The sequence below is a fragment of the Macaca fascicularis genome, chromosome 19 (assembly GCF_037993035.2).
Source record: "Macaca fascicularis isolate 582-1 chromosome 19, T2T-MFA8v1.1".
NCBI lineage: Eukaryota > Metazoa > Chordata > Mammalia > Primates > Cercopithecidae > Macaca > Macaca fascicularis.
In genome coordinates this window covers 58,559,295-58,578,446 of record NC_088393.1, presented here as the reverse complement: position 1 = coordinate 58,578,446, position 19,152 = coordinate 58,559,295, and the positions used below count along the sequence as shown (strand labels likewise).

Sequence of the window (19,152 nt, the reverse complement as noted above, 5' to 3'; positions counted from 1 at the left end):
TCCTCCATTTCTCCCCCTACCCTTATGTCTCTCCTCCTCTCTCCCTATATCTTGACCTCTGCCTCTTTCTCACCCCTGCCCTTGCCCCCTAAATCCCTGTCCTCCCCCACTGCCCCCTTGTCACATTCCAGACTCTCCGACGACTCCCAGTCCTCGCTCCTCTCCAAGCCTGTCAGCAGCCTGTTTCAGAACTGGCCCAAACCACCTCTGCCACCGCTCCCCACCGGAACAGGGGTCTCCCCTACAGCCGCTGCGGCCCCAGGGGCCACCTCACCCTCGGCCTCCTCCTCCTCCACGTCCACCCGCCACCTCCAGGGCGTGGAGTTCGAGATGCGGCCCCCTCTGCTCCGCCGGGCCCCCAGCCCCTCGCTGCTGCCCGCCTCGGAGCACAAGGTCAGCCCTGCGCCCAGGCCCTCCTCCCTGCCCATCCTGCCTTCTGGACCCCTCTACCCAGGCCTCTTTGACATCCGTGGCTCCCCAACTGGAGGGGCAGGAGGCTCAGCTGACCCCTTCGCCCCAGTCTTTGTGCCGCCACACCCGGGGATATCCGGAGGGCTCGGGGGAGCCTTGTCAGGGGCCTCGCGCTCCCTCTCACCGACCCGCCTGCTCTCGCTGCCCCCGGACAAGCCGTTTGGCGCTAAACCTCTGGGGTTCTGGACCAAGTTCGACGTGGCTGATTGGCTAGAGTGGCTGGGTTTGGGGGAGCACCGAGCCCAGTTCCTGGACCATGAGATCGATGGCTCCCACCTGCCCGCCTTGACCAAGGAGGACTATGTAGATCTAGGTGTGACCAGGGTGGGCCACCGCATGAACATCGACCGGGCTCTCAAATTCTTCCTGGAGAGGTGATGGCTGGCCTGGACGGACCAGCCCCGTCCACAGAACTCTTGAGCCTGCTGGCCTCTTGACCTCTGACCCCTGACTGTCATTCTCTCCCCTGGGCCAGGGACTCTGTTCAAACTGCGCCCTGCCCTCGTCTCCCAAGGCCAGAGGTCACTAGGTGGCCCAATCCAGGCCGGACATTTGCACCTCACTGAAGGGGGGCAGCTGACACAAGACTGTGTGTGTGTGAAGCGGGGAGCGGAGGGGGGATAGGAGAAATTACCGAGGGGGACTGAGAAGGAGGGAAGGGCCTATTCTGGGGGGAGGGGACAGACAGAGCCATAGAGGGTCAGCCCTGAGCCTGATTGGATGGGGACTGTCCCCCAGGCCGCAGGGGAAGGGGGTGCCCTCAGATTCCACCACCTGCCGCCCCTCTAACCACCCTTCCCACTCTCTCCAGACCCCTCAGCTCTTCCCCCTTCCCCTCTCCCCAGCACACACAGCTGCCCCCCTCAGCTTCTTGCACGCTCTGTTGCACGCCTGCTCACCTCTCTCCCCTCCCCTCCCTGGGCTGCAATTTTGCACAAATTTGCCCTCTCGCTGTCTTGCACATTCTGCCTTTGCTTCCGGCTGGCGAGGCCCGTTCAAACACACTCTGTTCTCCTCGCACACGCTGCATTTCCTTTCTCATGCTCCATGCCTCCTGCTCTGATTCTCGCTGCTTACACACTTTTCCCCTACCAGGGCCCTCCTTTACACACTCCATTTCACATCTCCTCCTCCCCGCTCGCTCTGGACCCTTGTTGCAGACACACTTGGGACACATTTTCCCTCCCCCACTCACGGACTCCATGCACATCATTCATTCTCTGGAGTGCCCTGCTCTTTGCTCAGCCCTTGCACACTTGCTATCTTATGCACCCTTCCTGACACACTCTTACCTCCATTTTCTTACGTTGAAGCACTTTCCCTTCTTATTCTTAAAAACCCCAGATTCTTCCACTCCCCACCTCTCCCCTCTCACCGTGACACTCCTAGCCCTCCACCCCTCCCCCCTCTTCCCTCTTGCCCCTTTTGCACCGTCACTTTTGGTCACACCTTTTGCACACTTGCCTCCCAGGAACTGTGTTTCTCTCACAAATGCTCATTCTCTTCTTCTTTGCCAGGCTCCCACTCCCTTGCCCCTTTCTGTTTGAAATCTTTGCCCCTCTGCATTTTTGATTCTTTTGTGAACCCTCTCGCACACTTGCTTTTGCACATGCGCCCCCGCCCCCCGCCCCCGCATTTTCAGTGCTCTCTGGAAGCCTTGTTTCTCCCCCTTTAATAATGTTCTTGCACTCCATGACATGGCTGCACACCGCATCTTGTCTTTTCTACCTGAATGAGAGCTCTACCACTTCTTTCCTTTTGCAAACTCATCTCATTCCATGCGCTCTTGGGCTGTAACATTTCTCTTCCTGACACCTTTATTTGTTTTTTCCTGTTGACAAGCAGCTCTTGCGGCCATTCTCATTCGGATTCTCTTACCTCCTTAAGCTCTTTCTCTTCCTGGTGAGAGAAGACCCTATGCACACTGGCTTCCCGCTCACCATGCTTCCACACTCAAGCCTGACCCTGCCTCCAGCCCTCAGCCTCCCTCTTCTCTTGCCTGTCCTTCCTGGGCCATCTGTCCATCCCTTTTGCACGAAGATGCCCCTCTCCTAACCTGCCCACTCCAAGAAGCTCCCTCTCCTTCCAGCATGGCTGTTCCTTCCCGCACGCTTCCTCTCTCCCCTTGTCCCCGCGGCTTGGCAATTGTAAGCCACCCCTCCCCCTGAGAAGCCCCCTCCCCTGCTGTGGGTAAAGCGGGGAGGGCATTGCCCTCAGGTCCCCCCCCATGTTCAGCTGCCAAAGAAGGGAGCTCCCCCTCCTTCCCCAAGCCCATTCCCCCTCTGCTGCCCCCTACCCCCGAGAGGGGGGGGCGCTCCGTCCATGAGGGGAGGGGGCTTGCAGCCCCCTCCCCTCACCATGTCAGGGATCTGCGGGGAACCTCGTGGGAGGGTCGTGGGAGGGGGGAGGGGTGTTGAGGAGAGGGGCAGAGGACGCGCTGGACCCCTACCCGCCCCCTCCCCCTTGTCGGATGCCCCCAGTCCGCAGGGGGCCTGCGCGGCGCCCGTCTATCAAGGGCTTGTTCATTCTGGATGGGTGCCGCGGGGTTGGGGAGGGCGTAGGGGGTGGGGAGGGGGGAAGAGAGGTCGGGGTGGGAAGTGGGGAGGGACCGAATGCGGGGACAGCGCGGGATGGAGAGCAGAGAAAAAGCAAAAAGAGGAACAATAACAAAAGAAGAAAATATAAAAAACAGAAAAAAAAAAACCACAAAACCCCTAGAACACACAAAAAAAATCCAGAAAAAAAACCTGAAATAAAAGCCCGAGAATTGTCTTCCAAGGGGGGTGGGAGGGGAAGAGGAGGGGGGCGGATGAGGACGTCTGATTCTGAGGCAGGGCTCGGCACGCGTTGAAAGCCCCGGTGCCCAGGTCTTCCCTTCCGCGGGCCTCAGTTCATCTTTCAAGGGATTGGGACCCAGGAGTCCACGTACAGGGACTGGAGGAAGATTAGGGAGGCGGGATTATAACAAGGGGGTTCATTCCTACCCCCCATCACCTCCCTTCCCCTGACTCCCGACCAAGATTTTGCAGAGAGAAATGGCTTTTGTACCAGGTCATTCTTTATAATTAAACTCACAGTATCCACCCCCTCGAGCCGGCCCCGCCTCCTTCCTGGGAAGGCAACGCCCCCTATCCTCCTGGGCTCCGAGTGGGTGGCCCCAGCCCGCGGGGCGGTGCGCAAGCGCAGCCGGGGCCGGCCCGGGCGTCAGGCCTCCTCGTTCGGCTCCGCCCCCAGGGCCTCGAGCATGCGCCGCCGGACCAGGGAGCGGCGCAGGTGCAGGCGGTAGTCACCCAGCAGGAGATCGTCGTGGCGCACGAGCTGGTGCGCGAGCCCGCGGGGACTGAGGCCGGAACGCAGCAAGCGCGAGCGCGTCTGGAAGTCCGTGACCACGATGAGCCACCTGCAAGGGGGGTGGGAACGGAAAAGGAACTCGTAGGTGGTTTCAGCCCCGGCTTTGATCGTCGAAGAATACCTGCCTGGTCCCTGGAGTCGTTCACAGCCCCTGGTCCAGCAGACAGTCGCTCCGTCCCTAAACTCCCCTCCAGCCCTGCCCTCTCGCCTGGGTCGATCTAGGCTCCTTACGCTCTCTTAGCCTGGTTCTGCGTCCTAATCACTGTCTGCCGAGACTCCATCTCAAACCGCTCCAAGGCCCGACCCTCAACTGGCGACTGCAGGCTCCGCTGTACCCTAGGCACTCCAGGCCTGTCCCCACCCTATCACCCCTGGCCCCACCTCTACCATGTGCTCAGTCCCTTCCACCCCCTCACAGCTGCCTTTCCAGGCTCAGACCCCTATCCCGGTCACTACTGGGTCACTCAAACTCGGGCCTCTACTCACTCCAGATCCCTCCTTCTCTCTGATCTCACCGGACCCTGCCTCCAGCCGCGCTCACTCTTGGCCCCGCCCCTCAGTGACTCTGCACCAATCTCGCTCTTATCTAGTCGCTCCTGGCCCCGCCCTACCACTCTTTCACTCCACCGTCGCCCCTCCTCCCAACGGCTTTACACCAACTACGCTCTTATCTAGTGGCTCTGGGGCCTGCCCTTCAGCGCCCTTACACCAACCACGCTCTTATCTAGTCGCTCCGGGCCCCGCCCCCCACGCTTTCGCTCTTGGCCACGCCCCTCAGCGCCCTAAAACCAACCACGCTCTTACCCAGTCGCTCCTGGCCGCGTCCCCGCCGCTTACTCACCGGTTCCGGCGGCCAGCAGTCCCACAGATGACATTCATGTTCTCAAAGCGGATGCTGCTCACGCGCCCGCTCTCCATGGCCCCCGGTAACTGGGCCTCCAGCGCTTGCAGTACCTCCAGGTGGGTAAAATCCTCCTCGGGCTGCGGGTGTCGGAGAGAGAACCTCAGCCCGTGACCTCCTGGTTCATTTTGGGTTCAGAAGTCACCACCCTAAACCCCACCTGCAGAACCTGCCACAGAGTTCCAGGTGGCATTTGAGGGGCAAGGATCGCTCTTGATCCCAGGGTACTGTCGCTATTGTCTGTTTTGTTTTTTTTTTTTTTTTTTTTTTTTTTTTGACGCGGAGTCTTGCTCTGTGCCCCAGGCTGGAGTGCAGTGGCGCGATCTCGGCTCACTGCAAGCTCCCCTCCCCCGGGTTCACGCCATTCTCCTGCCTCAGCCTCCCGAGTAGCTGGGACTACAGGCGCCCGCCACCTCGCCCGGCTAATTTTCTTGTATTTTTAGTAGAGACGGGGTTTCACCGTGTTAGCCAGGATGGTCTCGATCTCCTGACCTCATGATCCGCCCGTCTCGGCCTCCCAAAGTGCTGGGATTACAGGCTTGAGCCACCGCGCCCGGCCTCTGTCGCTATTGTCAAAGGAGACGACAGATTATCTCTCAGATGGGAAAGCATCTACTGTCACTCCAGGTCATTCTCCAAAAAAATCAATTCTCACCAAGCCGATTGGCCCAAAAGTCAATGAACAGTTGGCTGAATGATTCACCAACTTAGCCAACTTTACGAATCTACCAAAAACTTTCCCAGCAATTTGCAATGGATCCGACTGAAAACTCTTGAAGATTTCTGCCAGGATTTAAATTGCACACCTTTCCTTTTATATTCGTATTAGCATTTTAAGAATGTTCAGTAGTCAAAAGATAACAGTCATAGGGGGTTTTGATGTCTTGTCAATCTATTTAACATTCAGAAACATGTACTGATCACTAAACACATTTACAACATGTGATTAGCATGTCAAGGGTGATAACAGTTGTCATAGCACATAAAATTGCTGAGGAACTAAAATGAAATGAACATTTTCATGATTTCACTGAAAAATAATGTCACTTCCAGAAAGGCATTCCTTGACTGAGAGGGGAGGCTGGAGGGTCCCTTGCTCAAAGCCACAAAGAAGTGGAGTGATAGGGTAGAGACTGATCCCTAAAAGGAGGACGGCAATCCCTGTATGCAGGGTGGAGAGTCACACGGATTAGCTGAGAGGGTACCTTGGAGGCCTGTGCCTGGCACACAGTAAGCACCCATTGACATTAGTTCTTCTCATTCAATTATTGAGTGCCTGGGACCCTAATATATACCTCTTCTGATTGAAGGCAGGGATGACCAGTTCACTGAATCTGTCAAAAACATGAGCCCCTTCTTTCTTTCCTTCCTTCCTCTCCCTTCCTCCCTCCCTCCCTCTCTCTGTTTCTTTCTTTCTTCCTTTTTTTGACAGAGTCTCACTCTGTCGCCCAGGCTGGAGTGCAGTGGCACGATCTCAGCTCACTGCAACCTCCACCTCCCGGGTTCAAGCGATTCTCCTGCCTCAGCCTCCCCAGTAGCTGGGATTACAGGTGCCTGCCACCACACCTGCCTCATATTTGTATTTTTAATAGAGACAGGGTTTCACCATGTTGGCCAGGCTAGTCTCAAACTCCTGACGTCAGGTGATCCACCCACTTCGGCCTCCCAAAATGTTGGAATTACAGGCGTGAGCCAGCGCGCCCGACACACATTGGCTTTTTCTTGAGTTTTTGTTATATTTGTAAACTTTACAGAATTTCATAGTACGTGGATTAGTAGGACTCCTTTTGTCCTCCCTCCCTGCCCCCCTCAGCCTCCCCTTTCTTTGCGCCTTGGTCTTCCCTCTGACGTGAGCCGTAGATTTCATGACTGACTCTTTGACAAATTCACAATCAATTTTCAGCAAACTGTCCCGGTGCCAAGCCCACAGCTCTTAAGCCACAGAGCCTGAATTTAAACTCTGGCTACACTCTTTCTCAGCCTGTGCCCTTCCCACCACCCCACCAAAACTGTGCCGAAAATAAGGGCCCAGATCCACTCACCAAGGTCTCCATGCAGAGGCAGAGGGGCTGGGCAGCTGGTGGTGTGGGGAACTTCCGGATGCATGGGAGTTCTCGGTCCAGTGCCTCGTACTCTGCAATGACCTGCCGCAGGTACTGCTTCCTAGGGAGAGAGCAAGCAGGCAGGGACCTCTGAGGTCAGGATTCGCTGCCATCACATTTGGAGAAGCGGAGGACAGAGGTCATGGGGGCCAGGGACAACTCACGAGGATTTGATAGGCCTGCTCAGGCTCCGAGCCTGCATCTCCTCTGGGGTCTCCAGGTCCATAAGGAGGGCTCCTGAGGACAGAGAACCCAGTGTCAGCTGCCCGGAGCCCTCCTCAGCCATGATTCTGCTTAAATGGCCATCACCAATTGCCTGCCCATGCCACACCCAGAATAGCTTGTATGCCAGATACTGAGCTACTGTCTCTTAGCTCCAAACTCTCTTAGCTCCACACTGGCTCTGTGATGCCTGGGTTGAGACTCTACTAACCACATTTCTCCTTCAACAGCTGGGTTCCTATTAGGCTCTGCCTAAAGGGGGCGCCAGAGGGAGGCTGCAAGGCAGGAGGAAGCAGGAGGAACTTGCTCCTTTTTGCTTCCCCTTCTGGTCACCCCGGACTTCCTTCTTCACTGTGGCAGCATCACTTCAGTAACAACACTTGAAACCAGTTTTCAGGGATTTTTTTGTTTTTTGTTTTTGCTTTTGTTTTTGAAACAGAGTCTTGTTCTGTTGCCCAGGCTGGAGTGCAGTGGTGTGATCTCGGCTCGCTGTAAGCTCCACCTCCTGGGTTCATGCCATTCTTCTGCCTCAGCCTCCTGGGTAGCTGGGACTACAGGTGCCCACCACCACACCTGGCTAACTTTTGTATTTTTAGTAGAGACGGGGTTTCACTGTGTTAGCCAGGATGGTCTCGATCTCATGACCTTGTGATCCACCCGCCTCGGCCTCCCAAAGTGCTGGGATTCCAGGCGTGAGCCACCGTGTCCGGCCCAGTTTTCAGTTTTTCCAACACTCTCAATCAGTCTCCTGATTGGAACTTGACTGATAACAGTTCTCAAATATTGACCCTTTTTGACCACCCCACCATCAGTTAACTGGTCTCTCTCTTATGGCCAAGTGCTGGTTGTTCCATGCACTCCATTTTCCCCTTCCCCTACAATCCTACAGTTGTACCCAGCACATGGCTTCCCAGCTGGAGACAATAGTTCCCAGACTCCCTTGCAGCTAACTGTGGCCATGTGACCAAGCTCTCACCAATGAAGTGTTAGCTGGAGTGAGAGATGTAACTTTGGAGTCATTTGCTTTAAAGATTACTGCTTTTCTTGGACTCTTTGCCCTTTCTCTTGGACTGGAATGTGGATTAGCAATAACCCTTCTTCCACCATGTTTGGATATGGCAAGCAACAATTTGGGAGGAACTCTTATCTCTAAATCTTCTCACTAAGCCAAGATGTCCCACCAATCCTGCCTTCCATTACACAAGAGAGAAGTACACTTCTGGTTCTTGACCAGCTGAGGCAGGTAACATAGCAACACCCTAGCTCTACAAAAAAATATTTTTTAAATTATCTGGGCATGATGTTGTGTGCCTGTAGTCCCAGCTACTGAGGAGGCTAGAGTGGGAGGATCGCTTGAAGCCAGGAGTTAGAGGTTGCAGTGAGCCATGATTGTACCACTGCACTTCAGCCTGGGTGACAGATAAAGAGAGAAAGAGAGACAGAAAGAGAGAAGGAAGGGAGGGAGGGAGGGAGGGAGCCGGGTGTGATGGCTCATGCCTGTAATCCCAGCACTTTGGGAGGCCGAGGCGGGCAGATCATGAGGTCAGGAGTTCGAGACCAACTTAGCCAATATGGTGAAACCCCATCTATACTAAAAATACCAAAATTAGCCAGGTGTGTTGGTGTGTGCCTGTAGTCCTAGCTACTCGGGAGGCTGAGGCAGAAGAATCGCTTGAACCCAGGAGGCAGAGGTTGCAGTGAGCCGAGATTGTACCACTGCACTCCAGCCTGGGCGACAGAGCGAGACTCCATCTCAAAAACAGAGAGAGAGAGAGAGAAAAGAGAGAGAGGGAGTGAGGGAAGAAGGAGAACGAGAGGAAGCGAGGAAGGGAGAAAAGAAAAGGAATACACTTCTGTCTTCTTTATGATGTTGTGTTTTGGGGTGTCTTTGTTATAGCTGCTGAAAGAGAGGAAAGCAGACCCTGCCAGCCAGGCTCTGGTGCTCTCCTGCCAAACATAAAACATTTCCCAACATCAAGCAAGGCCACTCTGTGACTGTGATGGACTGAGACAAAGCAAGACCACTCCTGAATCATGTCTCAACACAACAAAGCATGAACATTGTCCAAACCACAAAAATAACCAAAATCCTCCCCCGCCCCCCGCCAGCTCAGAGCTGACAGCTGCTTTTTCATTAACCCCAGCATTAGCTCCATGTACCCCTCCTGGTTCCCGGTGAGATGAAGATTCCCAGTCACAAGCTTGCCTGTGCTTTCCATCAGCCTCCCATCCTTGAGCAAAGCACCACTCCCATGAACCCTCCCCAGTCACCTGACACAGCCCGGCTCTTGCAATAAGTCCTTGCTAACACCCTTCTACTGAGACAACCCGTGTGTGTGTGTGTGTGTGTGTGTGTGTGTGCTGTCTCTCTCATTACAATAAGTCAGCACATTCAACTGGGTTTAACTATAGTCAGTGGTGTGTTGGTACATGTTTCACAACAGGCTGTCTCGCACACTGTCACACACACATACGGTAGACACGTACTCCAGGGCCCACCCCCAGACCTACTGGATTCAAATCTACATTTTCACAGGATCCCCTTCCAGAAACACCTACCCTCATTATTTTCTTCCAGCCAAACCGGCCTCCCTCCATCCCTCAAACGCAGCCATCTCCTCCTCAAGTCTGTCCACGTAACAATGTAACTATGTGCTTACTGTCCCTTTTATATGCCAAACACTTTTAAAAATATTTTCCACTGTGGCTGGGCGTGGTGGCTCACGCCTGTAATCCCAGCACTTTGGGAGGCCAAAGTGGGCAGATTATCTGAACTCAGGAGTTCGAGACAAGCCTGGCCAACATGGTGAGATCCCATCTCTACTAAAAATACAAAAAATTAGGCGGGCATGGTAGCGCTCACCTGTAGTCCCAGCTACTCCAGAGGCTGAGGCAGGAGAATTGCTTGAACCCAGGAGGCAGAGGTTGCAGTGAGCCGGGATCATGCCACTGCACTGCATCCTGGGTGACAATGCAAGACTCTGTGCCAAAATAAAATAAAATAGAATGGAATAGAATAAAATAATTTCCATTGCATCCTCACAACAACCTTCTGAGGTAGTGTTGTTCAACACATGATGAAACAGAAGCACAGAGAGGTTAAGTGACTTGCCTAAGGTCACACAGCACAAAACGACAGAATAAGGATAAAAATGTAAGCATCTGGATCCAGATCTCAATCTCCCCAGGTGGCTTCCTCTCACCTCACTCACATCTAGTCTCCAAACTCCTCTCCCTCTCCAGTTACCCCAGCAAGGTAGAATTTTGAAATGTATATCTGGCCCTATGGCCCCCTTCCTTAAAACCCTCCCAGGACCTTTCATTGTCTTTGGGATGAATAAAGTCCAAAGTCCTTCCAGTGACCATAAGACCACACATGATCAGACCCTGCTAATGTCTTAAGCCTGATCAAGCACAATCGTCCTTTTCACCTGCTGCAGTCCAGAAATGCTGTTTTTCTACGACTTGGACTCTCTCTGACCCCTCCTGCTGCAGGATCTTGGCTAGTGCTGTAACTGCATGGACCTCTCTTCCCCCTCATTTGACTCATCAAGTCTCCCCTGAGGGTCCGCTGATGCCATTCCTCATAGCACAGTATGTTTTCACTCACAGTGGTTGCAATTTTACCTTTATTTCTATGATTCCCTAATTACACTCTGTCTTACCTATGTCTTCTGAGCAACGTGAGGGCAGGGACTTGTCTTTGTGCCCCCAGCATCTAGCAAAGTGCCAGACTTATATTTGTCCTTAGTATTTATTGAATAAAGCCTGAAATGTGTACACTTTGTTTGGGCCCTAATTTAAACAAGCCAACTATAAAAAGTACAATTTTGAGATAATGAGGGAAATTTAAATATGTACTAGGTATGAGATGATATTCAAAAATAATTATAGGCCGGGCATGGTGGTTCACACCTATAATCCCGGCACTTTGGGAGGCTGAGGCAGGAGGATCGCTTGAGCCCAGGATTTCGAGGCTGCAGTGAGCTATGATGGTGTCAATTCATGCCAGCCTGGGTTACCAAGTGAGTCCCTGTCTCAAAAAAATAAATTAATTTTTTAAAAGTCCTGTGAAAGTGTTAAATGAGTCAAAAAGTAACTCCAGCAACATCAAAGATACATGTGAAAAAATCTGAATACAATAGTTTCTCATGAAATATGACATTAGAAATAAGAACTATTTCTAGTTATAACAGTGATTTTAATATATTCATTTAAATGTATATGTGTAATTAAATTAACAAAAGCACAAACTTAAAAATAAGTACTTATTGAATAATTGAGTAAATGCAACAATTTCAAGCTTTTTTTTTCCCCTTTGGTGACAGAGTCTCGCTCTGTTGCCCAGGCTGTGGGGCCATGGTGCAATCATAGCTCACTGCAGCCAGGGTACGCCTGGGCTTAAGGGATCTTCCTGTCTCAGCCTCCCAAGTAGCTGGTTAAATTTTTTAAACAGGCATCTCAGAGGGCCCCTGCATGCCTTGGAGGATGCTGGGGACCAAGAGATGAATGAGACACACCTCTGCCCTTTCAGAACTCTCAGGTAAAGGGCAATGTGTGTCTCAATGAAAGTGTTACGAGGTGGAGGGAAAGCCCAGTCTGGGGGCAGTCAGGGAAGGCTCCCTAGAGGAGGTGTTGTCCACAGTGAGACCTAAAGAATAAGAAGGCATTTACCAAATAAAGAGATGACAGAGAGAAGGGTGTTTCACATGAAGGGCCTAGCATGGGTCAAGGTTTTTGAGCAAAAGAGAAGAGAGTCACCTGCAAGAACTTCCCAGAATTCCCTTGAGCCCCAAGACTAAAGAGTGCTTATTGCCATTGGAGGCTATGAATGATCTGTGAGATGGCGCGGTTCACGTCTCCTCTCCCAGCATGAGAACAAGCCAGGCCATTTCATCCATTCGGCACTATAGGCAAAATGCTTGGGGCCCAGGGGCTTTCTAATGGCCTGTGCTGAAGTTCGCAACCTGATCAACTAAAAAAATGTCATTGGTTCCACAATGCTGCAAACAAAACAGCAAAATCGAAATGAACAAATGTTGATTAACAGAACTAGCCAACTGGTCGACTCAACTCCACTTGACTTTTCTGGAGCTACATATAAATTACTTGTCACGTGGGTGCCTCAGTCTAGTCTAGAGATGGTGCAGCGTGGGGTCTAAAAAAGAAACATGCCTTCAAACGCACTAAAAGAGACCTAAAGGCAGAGAAACGACATCTGTATTGCCATCAGGGCATTTGTTCTGCCTCGAAGGCTGAGGTGGAAGGATCGCTTGAGCCCAGGAGCTCAAGGCTGCAGTGAGTTTTGTTTTTGGGTGTGTTTGTTTGTTTGTTTGTTTGTTTTGAGACAGAGGATCCCTCCATCACCCAGGCTGGAGTGCAGTGGCACAATCTTGGCTCGCTGCAGCCTCTGCCTCCTGGGTTCAAGCGATTCTCCTGCCTCAGCCTCCCTAGTAGCTGGGATTACAGGCACCCACCCCCACACCTAGCTAATTTTTGTATTTTTAGAGATGGGGTTTCACCACGTTGGCCAGGCTGGCCTCAAACTCCTGACCTCAGGTGATCCACTCATCTTGGCCTCCAAAGTGCTGGGATTATAGACATGAGCCACCACACCCAGTCCTGAGTTTGGTTTCCTATTACCTGCAGTTACACGCATCCTCACTGAGATACTGCTCCATAAATGTTGAATGAGTGTAAATGCACGAGCTGTGCTACAGCACAGAATGCTAGCAGGAAGTGCTGGCTTAGGACCCTGAAGTTGTCAGCAGGGGTCAGACCACACAAGGCCTCAAAAGCCAGGCTGGAGCTTTGGGACTCTGTCCTAGAGGTGACAGGAAGCTAGGAAGTGTTATGAGCAAGGGACGGCCAGGGTCACTGCTGGAATTCAGAGAGACCTCTCTGGAGCCATGGAAGGATAGGCAGGAGGAGAGAAACTGGAGACCAGGGAGGAAGTGAGGAGAGGGTTCACATGGAAGAGGATGAGACCTGGGACAGGGCTGCAGGGACAGAGAGGAAGGAATGGGGAAGGGAGAGTCAGAGGGCAGGAAGATGGGGCCTGATGGGCTGTGGGAGGGAATTATGGGAGGTGGAAGGATGGCACCAGTGACTGGATTGGCAGTGGGGCCATTTGAAAATGGAAACCAGGAAGGAGGAGAGCAGCTCTGGGGGAAGATGCTGAGCTCAGGGTGGGAGACATGACAGTGAGGGTACCTAGGAGAAGAATGGCCTCAGAGGTGTTGCTTAGGTCCCAGCAGAGGCTCATGGGAAATGTAGTTCTGAGTCCAGGGCATTGGCCAAGGAACTGCAGAGGCTCGTGGGAAATATCGTTTGAGGTCCAAGGGGGCCGCTCTCCAGGAATCTGGTGAATGTTAGGGGTGGCTTTTACTTTGGAGTGCCAGTGACTCACTTAAGGCCACACTGTGAGCCAGGGCTACTACACACTGCCTGGATGCAGGAAGTCCACCCCTTCCCCAAAGACACAGCTCAGTACCTGCCTCCCTGTGCATGGTGAGGCTGCCCATGGTGGAGGAGCACATGGGCTCCACCTCTGGCTGCATCCTGGGAAGGTGGGTGAGGGATGTCTCAGGAAGGTGGCAAGAGAGGCTCTGACTGGGCCACCCGCCCCAGCTCCTTCTCCCCACCGCTGCCTCCTCTACCTCCTCTTTGAAGCCCCGGGGCAGAATTACAGAGGAACTGGAAGGCTGAGACCATGCAGAGATCTGGGTTCCCCTGACCTCAGGGACTCCCTGTGTGCCCCAATCCCTTCTTTCCCATTTCCCTGTTTTCCCTCCTATCTCTCTCTGTCTCCTAGAGTCCCTTTCCCCACCCCTCTCTCTCCACCTCCCTTCCTCATTCTCTCCCCATCTCTCTGCCCCCCTGCCTCCTCCCCTCTGTCCCCACGTCTCCACCACTCTTTTGCTTGATTTCTCTGCCCTCCTCCTCCCTCCTCTCCTGGGCTCCATCTCTTCAGTCTCCTCCATCAGTTTCCCTGGTACCTCCCCAGACCCCGTCCCTCCTTGTCTTCATGGTTTTCTCCTCTCCCTAACCCCGTCACCCTCTCTCTGTCTTCCCACCTCTCCCCAGTCCCCTTGCCCCATATCTCTCCTCTCCTAGCTGCCTCCACTGCCCCCTTGAGCCCCCCTCCCCTCTGTCATCCCCTTTCTGTTCCCACTTGCCCTCTGCTCATCCCTGCCCAAGCCAGGAACTGGTTAGAAACAGACGAGATTCCAACAGAAACTGGGTTCTCTAGGGGGGAGGGGATGGTGGGCAGGGGGCCTGGTTGCCATGGTGCCTCCAGAGGGGGAGGGGCAGGGGCCTGGACTCCTGGGTCTGAGGGAGGAGGGCCTGGGACCTGGACACCTACATCTGAGGGAGGAGGACCTGGGGCCTGGACACCTGGGGCTGGGGGAGGAGGGTCTGGGGCCTGGACACCTGGGGCTGGGGGAGGAGGGTCTGGGGCCTGGACACCTGGGGCTGGGGGAGGAGGGTCTGGGATCTGGACTCCTGGGTCTGAAGGAGGAGGGCCTGGGGCCTGGACACCTGGGGCTGGGGGAGGAGGGTCTGGGGCCTGGACACCTGGGGCTGGGGGAGGAGGGTCTGGGGCTGGACACCTGGGGCTGGGGGAGGAGGGCCTGGGATCTGGACACCTGGGTCTGAGGGAGGAGAGGATGGGGGCCTGGACTTCTGGGTCTGGGGGCTCCTGGGACCTCTCATGCTAGAAAGAAGGGGTCTAGCCATGTAGGTGCCCGTTCAGCATCCCTTTCTCTGGGTCTGCAGAGCTCTCAGTAGGAATTGTGGGAAAGGAAGCTGGACCTTCCCTTATTGATTTTGTCTGTCCTTGCAGTCTCTGTCTCTGTTACTTGTATCTCTGTTTCTCTCCCTCTCCACATCCAGATGGTCTCTGGACTATTTGCTGTTCCTGCTTACTAAGTATTCGTTCTAGGTAGTGGCACCTTGATTTCCTCAGTGGTGAGCTTAAGAACCAATCTAGGCCGGGCGCGGTGGCTCAAGCCTGTAATCCCAGCACTTTAGGAGGCCGTGACGGGCGGATCACAAGGTCAGAAGATCGAGACCATCCTGGCTAACACGGTGAAACCTCGTCTCTACTAAAAAATACAAAAACACTAGCCAGGCGAGGTGGCGGGCGCCTGTAGTCCCAGCTACTCAGGAGGCTGAGGCAGGAGAATGGCGTAAACCTGGGAGGTGGAGCTTGCAGTGAGCCGAGATCGCACCACTGCACTCCAGCCTGGGCGACAGAGCAAGACTCCGTCTCAAAAAAAAAAAAGAACCAATCTAGGCTACAAAGTCAACCTTTGGACTTTTGCTGGACCTGTTAGAAAACAGGCTTTTTCCACTGTGGTTTTGGGGCTGGTCAGAACCGGGGTTGGAGCTCCCAGTGCCACCACATCACCATGCAGGGAGATAACTTGCCTGAGAGCAAAGACAACACGAGGGAAGCATAGCCCGAAGATACAGACGGTTGGATTCCTGGAGATGATTGGAGCACCTGGATCCAGCAATGCCTGAAGCCCTCATCCACCCACTAAAGTTCCTTTTATGCTTAGGTAAATTTGATTTGAGATTCCGTTATTGGCGATTAAAACAGTCCAGATTGAAATAGTCTTACTCAGTTCTGGGGCCCCTGAACTGCTAGAAGACCCCCTCCTGGCATCTTCACATCTCTTTCTGTGCCATCACGCTGTCTTCCATTTCCAGCCGGCGATTTTATCTCAGCGGCATGGAGGACATTTTTGATTGTCTTGGCCACAGGCACATCTGACCCTCACAGCCTATCTGTCTCCAAGTTCTATTCCTTTTGCCTCTCACCTCTCTCTGCTCCTTCCTCTCCTCTCTGCTCCTTCCTCTCCTCTCTGCTCCTTCCTCTCCTCTCTCCTCCCATAGCTCTAGCAGCCATTCAGACCTCATCCTCTCCTGCTGGGACCCTTGCCCCAGCCTCCTTTTTTGTTTGCTTGTTTTTGAGACAGGGTCTCCCTGTGTCCCCCAGTCTGGAGTGCAGCGGTATGATAACAGCCTTGACCTCCCAGGCTCAAGCAATCCTTCGGCCTGTCTCCTGAGTAACGGGGACCACAGGCCCACACCACTACGCCCAGCTATTTATTTTTAAGATGGAGTCTCACCATGTTGCCCAAGCTGGTCTCAAACTCTGGGGCTCAAGTGATACTCCCACCTCAGCCTCCCAAAATGCTGGGATTACAGGTGTGAGCCACCATGACTGGCCCAGCCTCCTTGCCGCCCCATCCTCCATTCTCTCGTCCTCATTCCTCTTCCCACAGGTAAGGCTCCAGAGGAGTCCTTCTGTGCCCAGCACTGACCTGCCCCTGTCCTGCTCACAGCCCTCCCAGGGCTCCCCAGTGCCTTGGACAAACTTTCAGCCCCTCATCTGGACTGAAAGAGCTGCATGATCTAGCCTCACCTCCCTCTCCCAACCTCACCCCTCCAAACATTCTCCAGCTACCCTGTATTAATTATTTTATATAAATAATCCCTCCCGCACATCCCACCTTATTCTGTCTCCACTCTTTCCATACACTGTGTCTTCTGCCTGGAATGCTCTTCCAACCTTTCCCCATGTCCCCAAATGCCCTCATCTTTTAATAAGAAGCTCAAGTGCCCCCTCCTCCAGGAAGCCCTCTCTGACTCATCCTCCTACCAGTTGTGTTTTCTGTCTCCTCCCTCTGCCTGTTTTTTATCTGCTCCTTCTCCAGACCTCTGAACACTGCCCCCTGCCCCATCCATCTTGCTCAGAAATTTGTTTCCTGACTCATCTCTGGCTTTCCAGCATCACCCCACACAGGGCCAGGATTCTGGGAAGTTCAGGACACATGAGTTGAATGAATACATGATTATTTCCCTCTATTTCTGGGACCCACACTCAGTAGCCCCCTAACCCCATCTGCCCTGTCCCTCCTGGTCTTCATGAGCCAACATAAGGTGAAGAAGAGAACATGGGCTGTGGCATCAAACAGACCAGCATCAAATGCTGCTCCCAGGCTGTGCAATGTCAGGCAAATGTCTTCCCCTCTCTGAGCCTCATCTTCCTTATATCTTGCCTTCCTCCATCATTCCACCAATGCTACCTTCAAGGGCTGTTGGTGCTTAAATGAAGCAAGGTACAGCAGCATCCCCAAATCTGAGCCAGGCACCAAGGAGGCACCCAAAAGGAGGTCATTTCCTATCAAGTCCTCTGAGTCTGCATCCAGCTTTGGCTGGATGTCTTTGTCTCTCCTCCTCTGCATCTCTCTCTGCTCCTCTGTGTGTCTCTCTTCTTCCCTCTGGGGTTTGGGACTCTACATCTCCATCTCTCTGTGCCTCCGTTGCTCTCTGTGTCTTTATCTTTCTTCCCTTCTCTCTGCCTGTCTCTGGAACCCTACCTCATCTCTGTGTGTGTGTGAATTTGAATTTTGAGGGGGTTTGGGTTTTGTCGGGGCAGGGGTTTGAGACAAGGACCCAGGCTGGAGTGCAATGGTGCAATCGTAGCTCACTGCAGCCTCAACCTCCTAGGCTCAAGCGATCTTCCGCCTTAGCCTTCCAAGTAGGCGGGACTGCAGGCGCACACACCACACCTGGCTAATTTTTGTATTTTTTTGGTAAAGCTGAAATTTCACCATGTTGTCCAGGTTGGTCTTGAACTCTTGAGCTCAAGCTATCTGCCCACCTCAGCCTCCCAAAGTGCTGAGACTACAGTGTGTGTCTGAATTTGAATTCCTGTATGACATGTTTCTGTATTCCTGTATCTCTGTCTCTCACTGCATCTCTATAGATTTCTGTATGTCTCTGTATCTCCATCTTTCTCTCCCTGTCTTCCTCTCTGTACATCTGCCTCTGTCTCCATCACTCTATTTCCCCATCTCTGTTTCTCTGTCTGCATCTCTCTTTCCTTCCCTTTCTTTCTATATCTCTGTCTCTGCCTCCATCACTTTGCCTATTTCCCTATCTCTCTGCTTCTCTGTGTCTCCACCTTTCTATCCCCTTGCCTGTCTTTCTGCCTTACCCCACTGACTTCCCTCTGCCATGCACTCCATCTCTCTGGACCATCCCTGTCCCACTTCCTGGCCTGGTGCCCAGTCTAAGACACACATCCCTGAATCAGCGTTTTCCTCCAATTCCAGAAATACTGTCAGTGCCGCAGTGGCGGCAGGGATGGCAATAGCCCTGGCCAAAGGGTTTGTCTCCCACCTCCCCATTCTCTGTGTTTGCCCTCTCCAGGGGGAGCACCAGAAGAACAAGTGAGTCTGTGTTTACACCCATGTGTGCATGCCTCTGAGTGTATCTGCATCTATCTCCAGGCACATTTGGGTGTGAATCTGTAGATATTTGTGAAAACTCATCCAATCAGTCATCCATCCATCCATCCCTTCGTCTATTTCTCCATCATCCACCCATCCATCCTCTAACTCTTCATCTATCTATCCAATCATCCGTTCAGTCATCCCTCCATCTGCCTAACCATCCACTCATCCCTCCCTTCATCTATTTCTCCAAAATCCATCCATCCTTTATCTAATTCTCCATCTGCCCATCCAATCATCCATCCATCCACCCAACTCTCCATTCATCCATCCCTTTATCTATTCTTGCAGCATCCATCCATCATCCTATCATCCACTCATCCATTCGTTCCTTCATCTATTTCTCCAACATCCATCCATCCATCCATCCAGCAATCCACCCATCTTCTATCCATTCAGCCACTTACTCATTCACCCCTTCATCCATTTCTGCAGCTTCCATCCATCCCATCCAACCTTCCACTCATCCACTCATCCATCCCTTCATCTATTTCTCCAACATCCATCCATCTATCCACCAGTCTATCTATCCTCTATCCATCCAGCCATTCACTCATCTATCCCTTCATCTATTTCTGCAGCATCCATCTATCCACTCCCACTCTAACTCTTCATCTATCCATCCAATCATCCATGTATCCACCCAACCATCCACTCTTTCATCTATCCATTCCTTCATCTATTCCTCCAATATCTATCTTATCCATCCAGCCATTCACTCATCCACCTATCCGTCCATGCCTTCATCTATCCTTCCAGCATCTATCCAGTCATGCACTCATCTATCAATACA

The 19,152-nt window shown here is 52.9% G+C and overlaps 2 protein-coding genes across 11 annotated transcripts in view; one reads left to right on the top strand and one right to left on the bottom strand.

Annotated features, from left to right (window-relative positions):
• The window catches only part of SHANK1 (SH3 and multiple ankyrin repeat domains 1), a 59,411-nt gene extending 55,850 nt beyond the window's left edge, over window positions 1-3,561 (top strand). For 8 of the 10 annotated variants that reach the window (XM_074024393.1, XM_015441723.4, XM_005590030.5 and 5 more), the window contains one exon: window positions 132-3,561. In XM_074024393.1, the coding sequence (XP_073880494.1) occupies window positions 132-849 (718 nt within the window). In that variant the 3' untranslated portion in view covers window positions 850-3,561. The remainder of the gene's footprint in view (window positions 1-131) is intronic. The other 2 variants (XR_006694533.2, XM_045381047.2) reach the window with 2 other exon arrangements.
• On the bottom strand, window positions 3,512-9,688 carry C19H19orf81 (chromosome 19 C19orf81 homolog). The gene is made up of 5 exons (XM_045381050.2): window positions 9,607-9,688; window positions 6,990-7,062; window positions 6,766-6,886; window positions 4,664-4,803; window positions 3,512-3,871 (listed from the first exon to the last, which is right to left on the bottom strand). The coding sequence occupies exons 2-5, from the start codon at window positions 7,049-7,051 to the stop codon at window positions 3,676-3,678; spliced, it is 519 nt and encodes a 172-aa protein (XP_045236985.1). The 5' UTR covers window positions 7,052-7,062; window positions 9,607-9,688; the 3' UTR covers window positions 3,512-3,675.
• Window positions 9,689-19,152: the final 9,464 nt, after the last annotated feature.

What these genes read in the sequence shown, in the direction of transcription:
- C19H19orf81 (XM_045381050.2), bottom strand. Translation starts at nt 7,051, where the DNA reads ATGGACCTGGAGACCCCAGAGGAGATGCAGGCTCGGAGCCTGAGCAGG. An exon ending in GCCTCTGCATGGAGACCTTG is followed by an intron (nt 4,804 to 6,765) that starts GTGAGTGGATCT and finishes CGACACCCGCAG; the next exon opens with CCCGAGGAGGATTTTACCCA. An exon ending in ACTGCTGGCCGCCGGAACCG is followed by an intron (nt 3,872 to 4,663) that starts GTGAGTAAGCGG and finishes CCCCCCTTGCAG; the next exon opens with GTGGCTCATCGTGGTCACGG.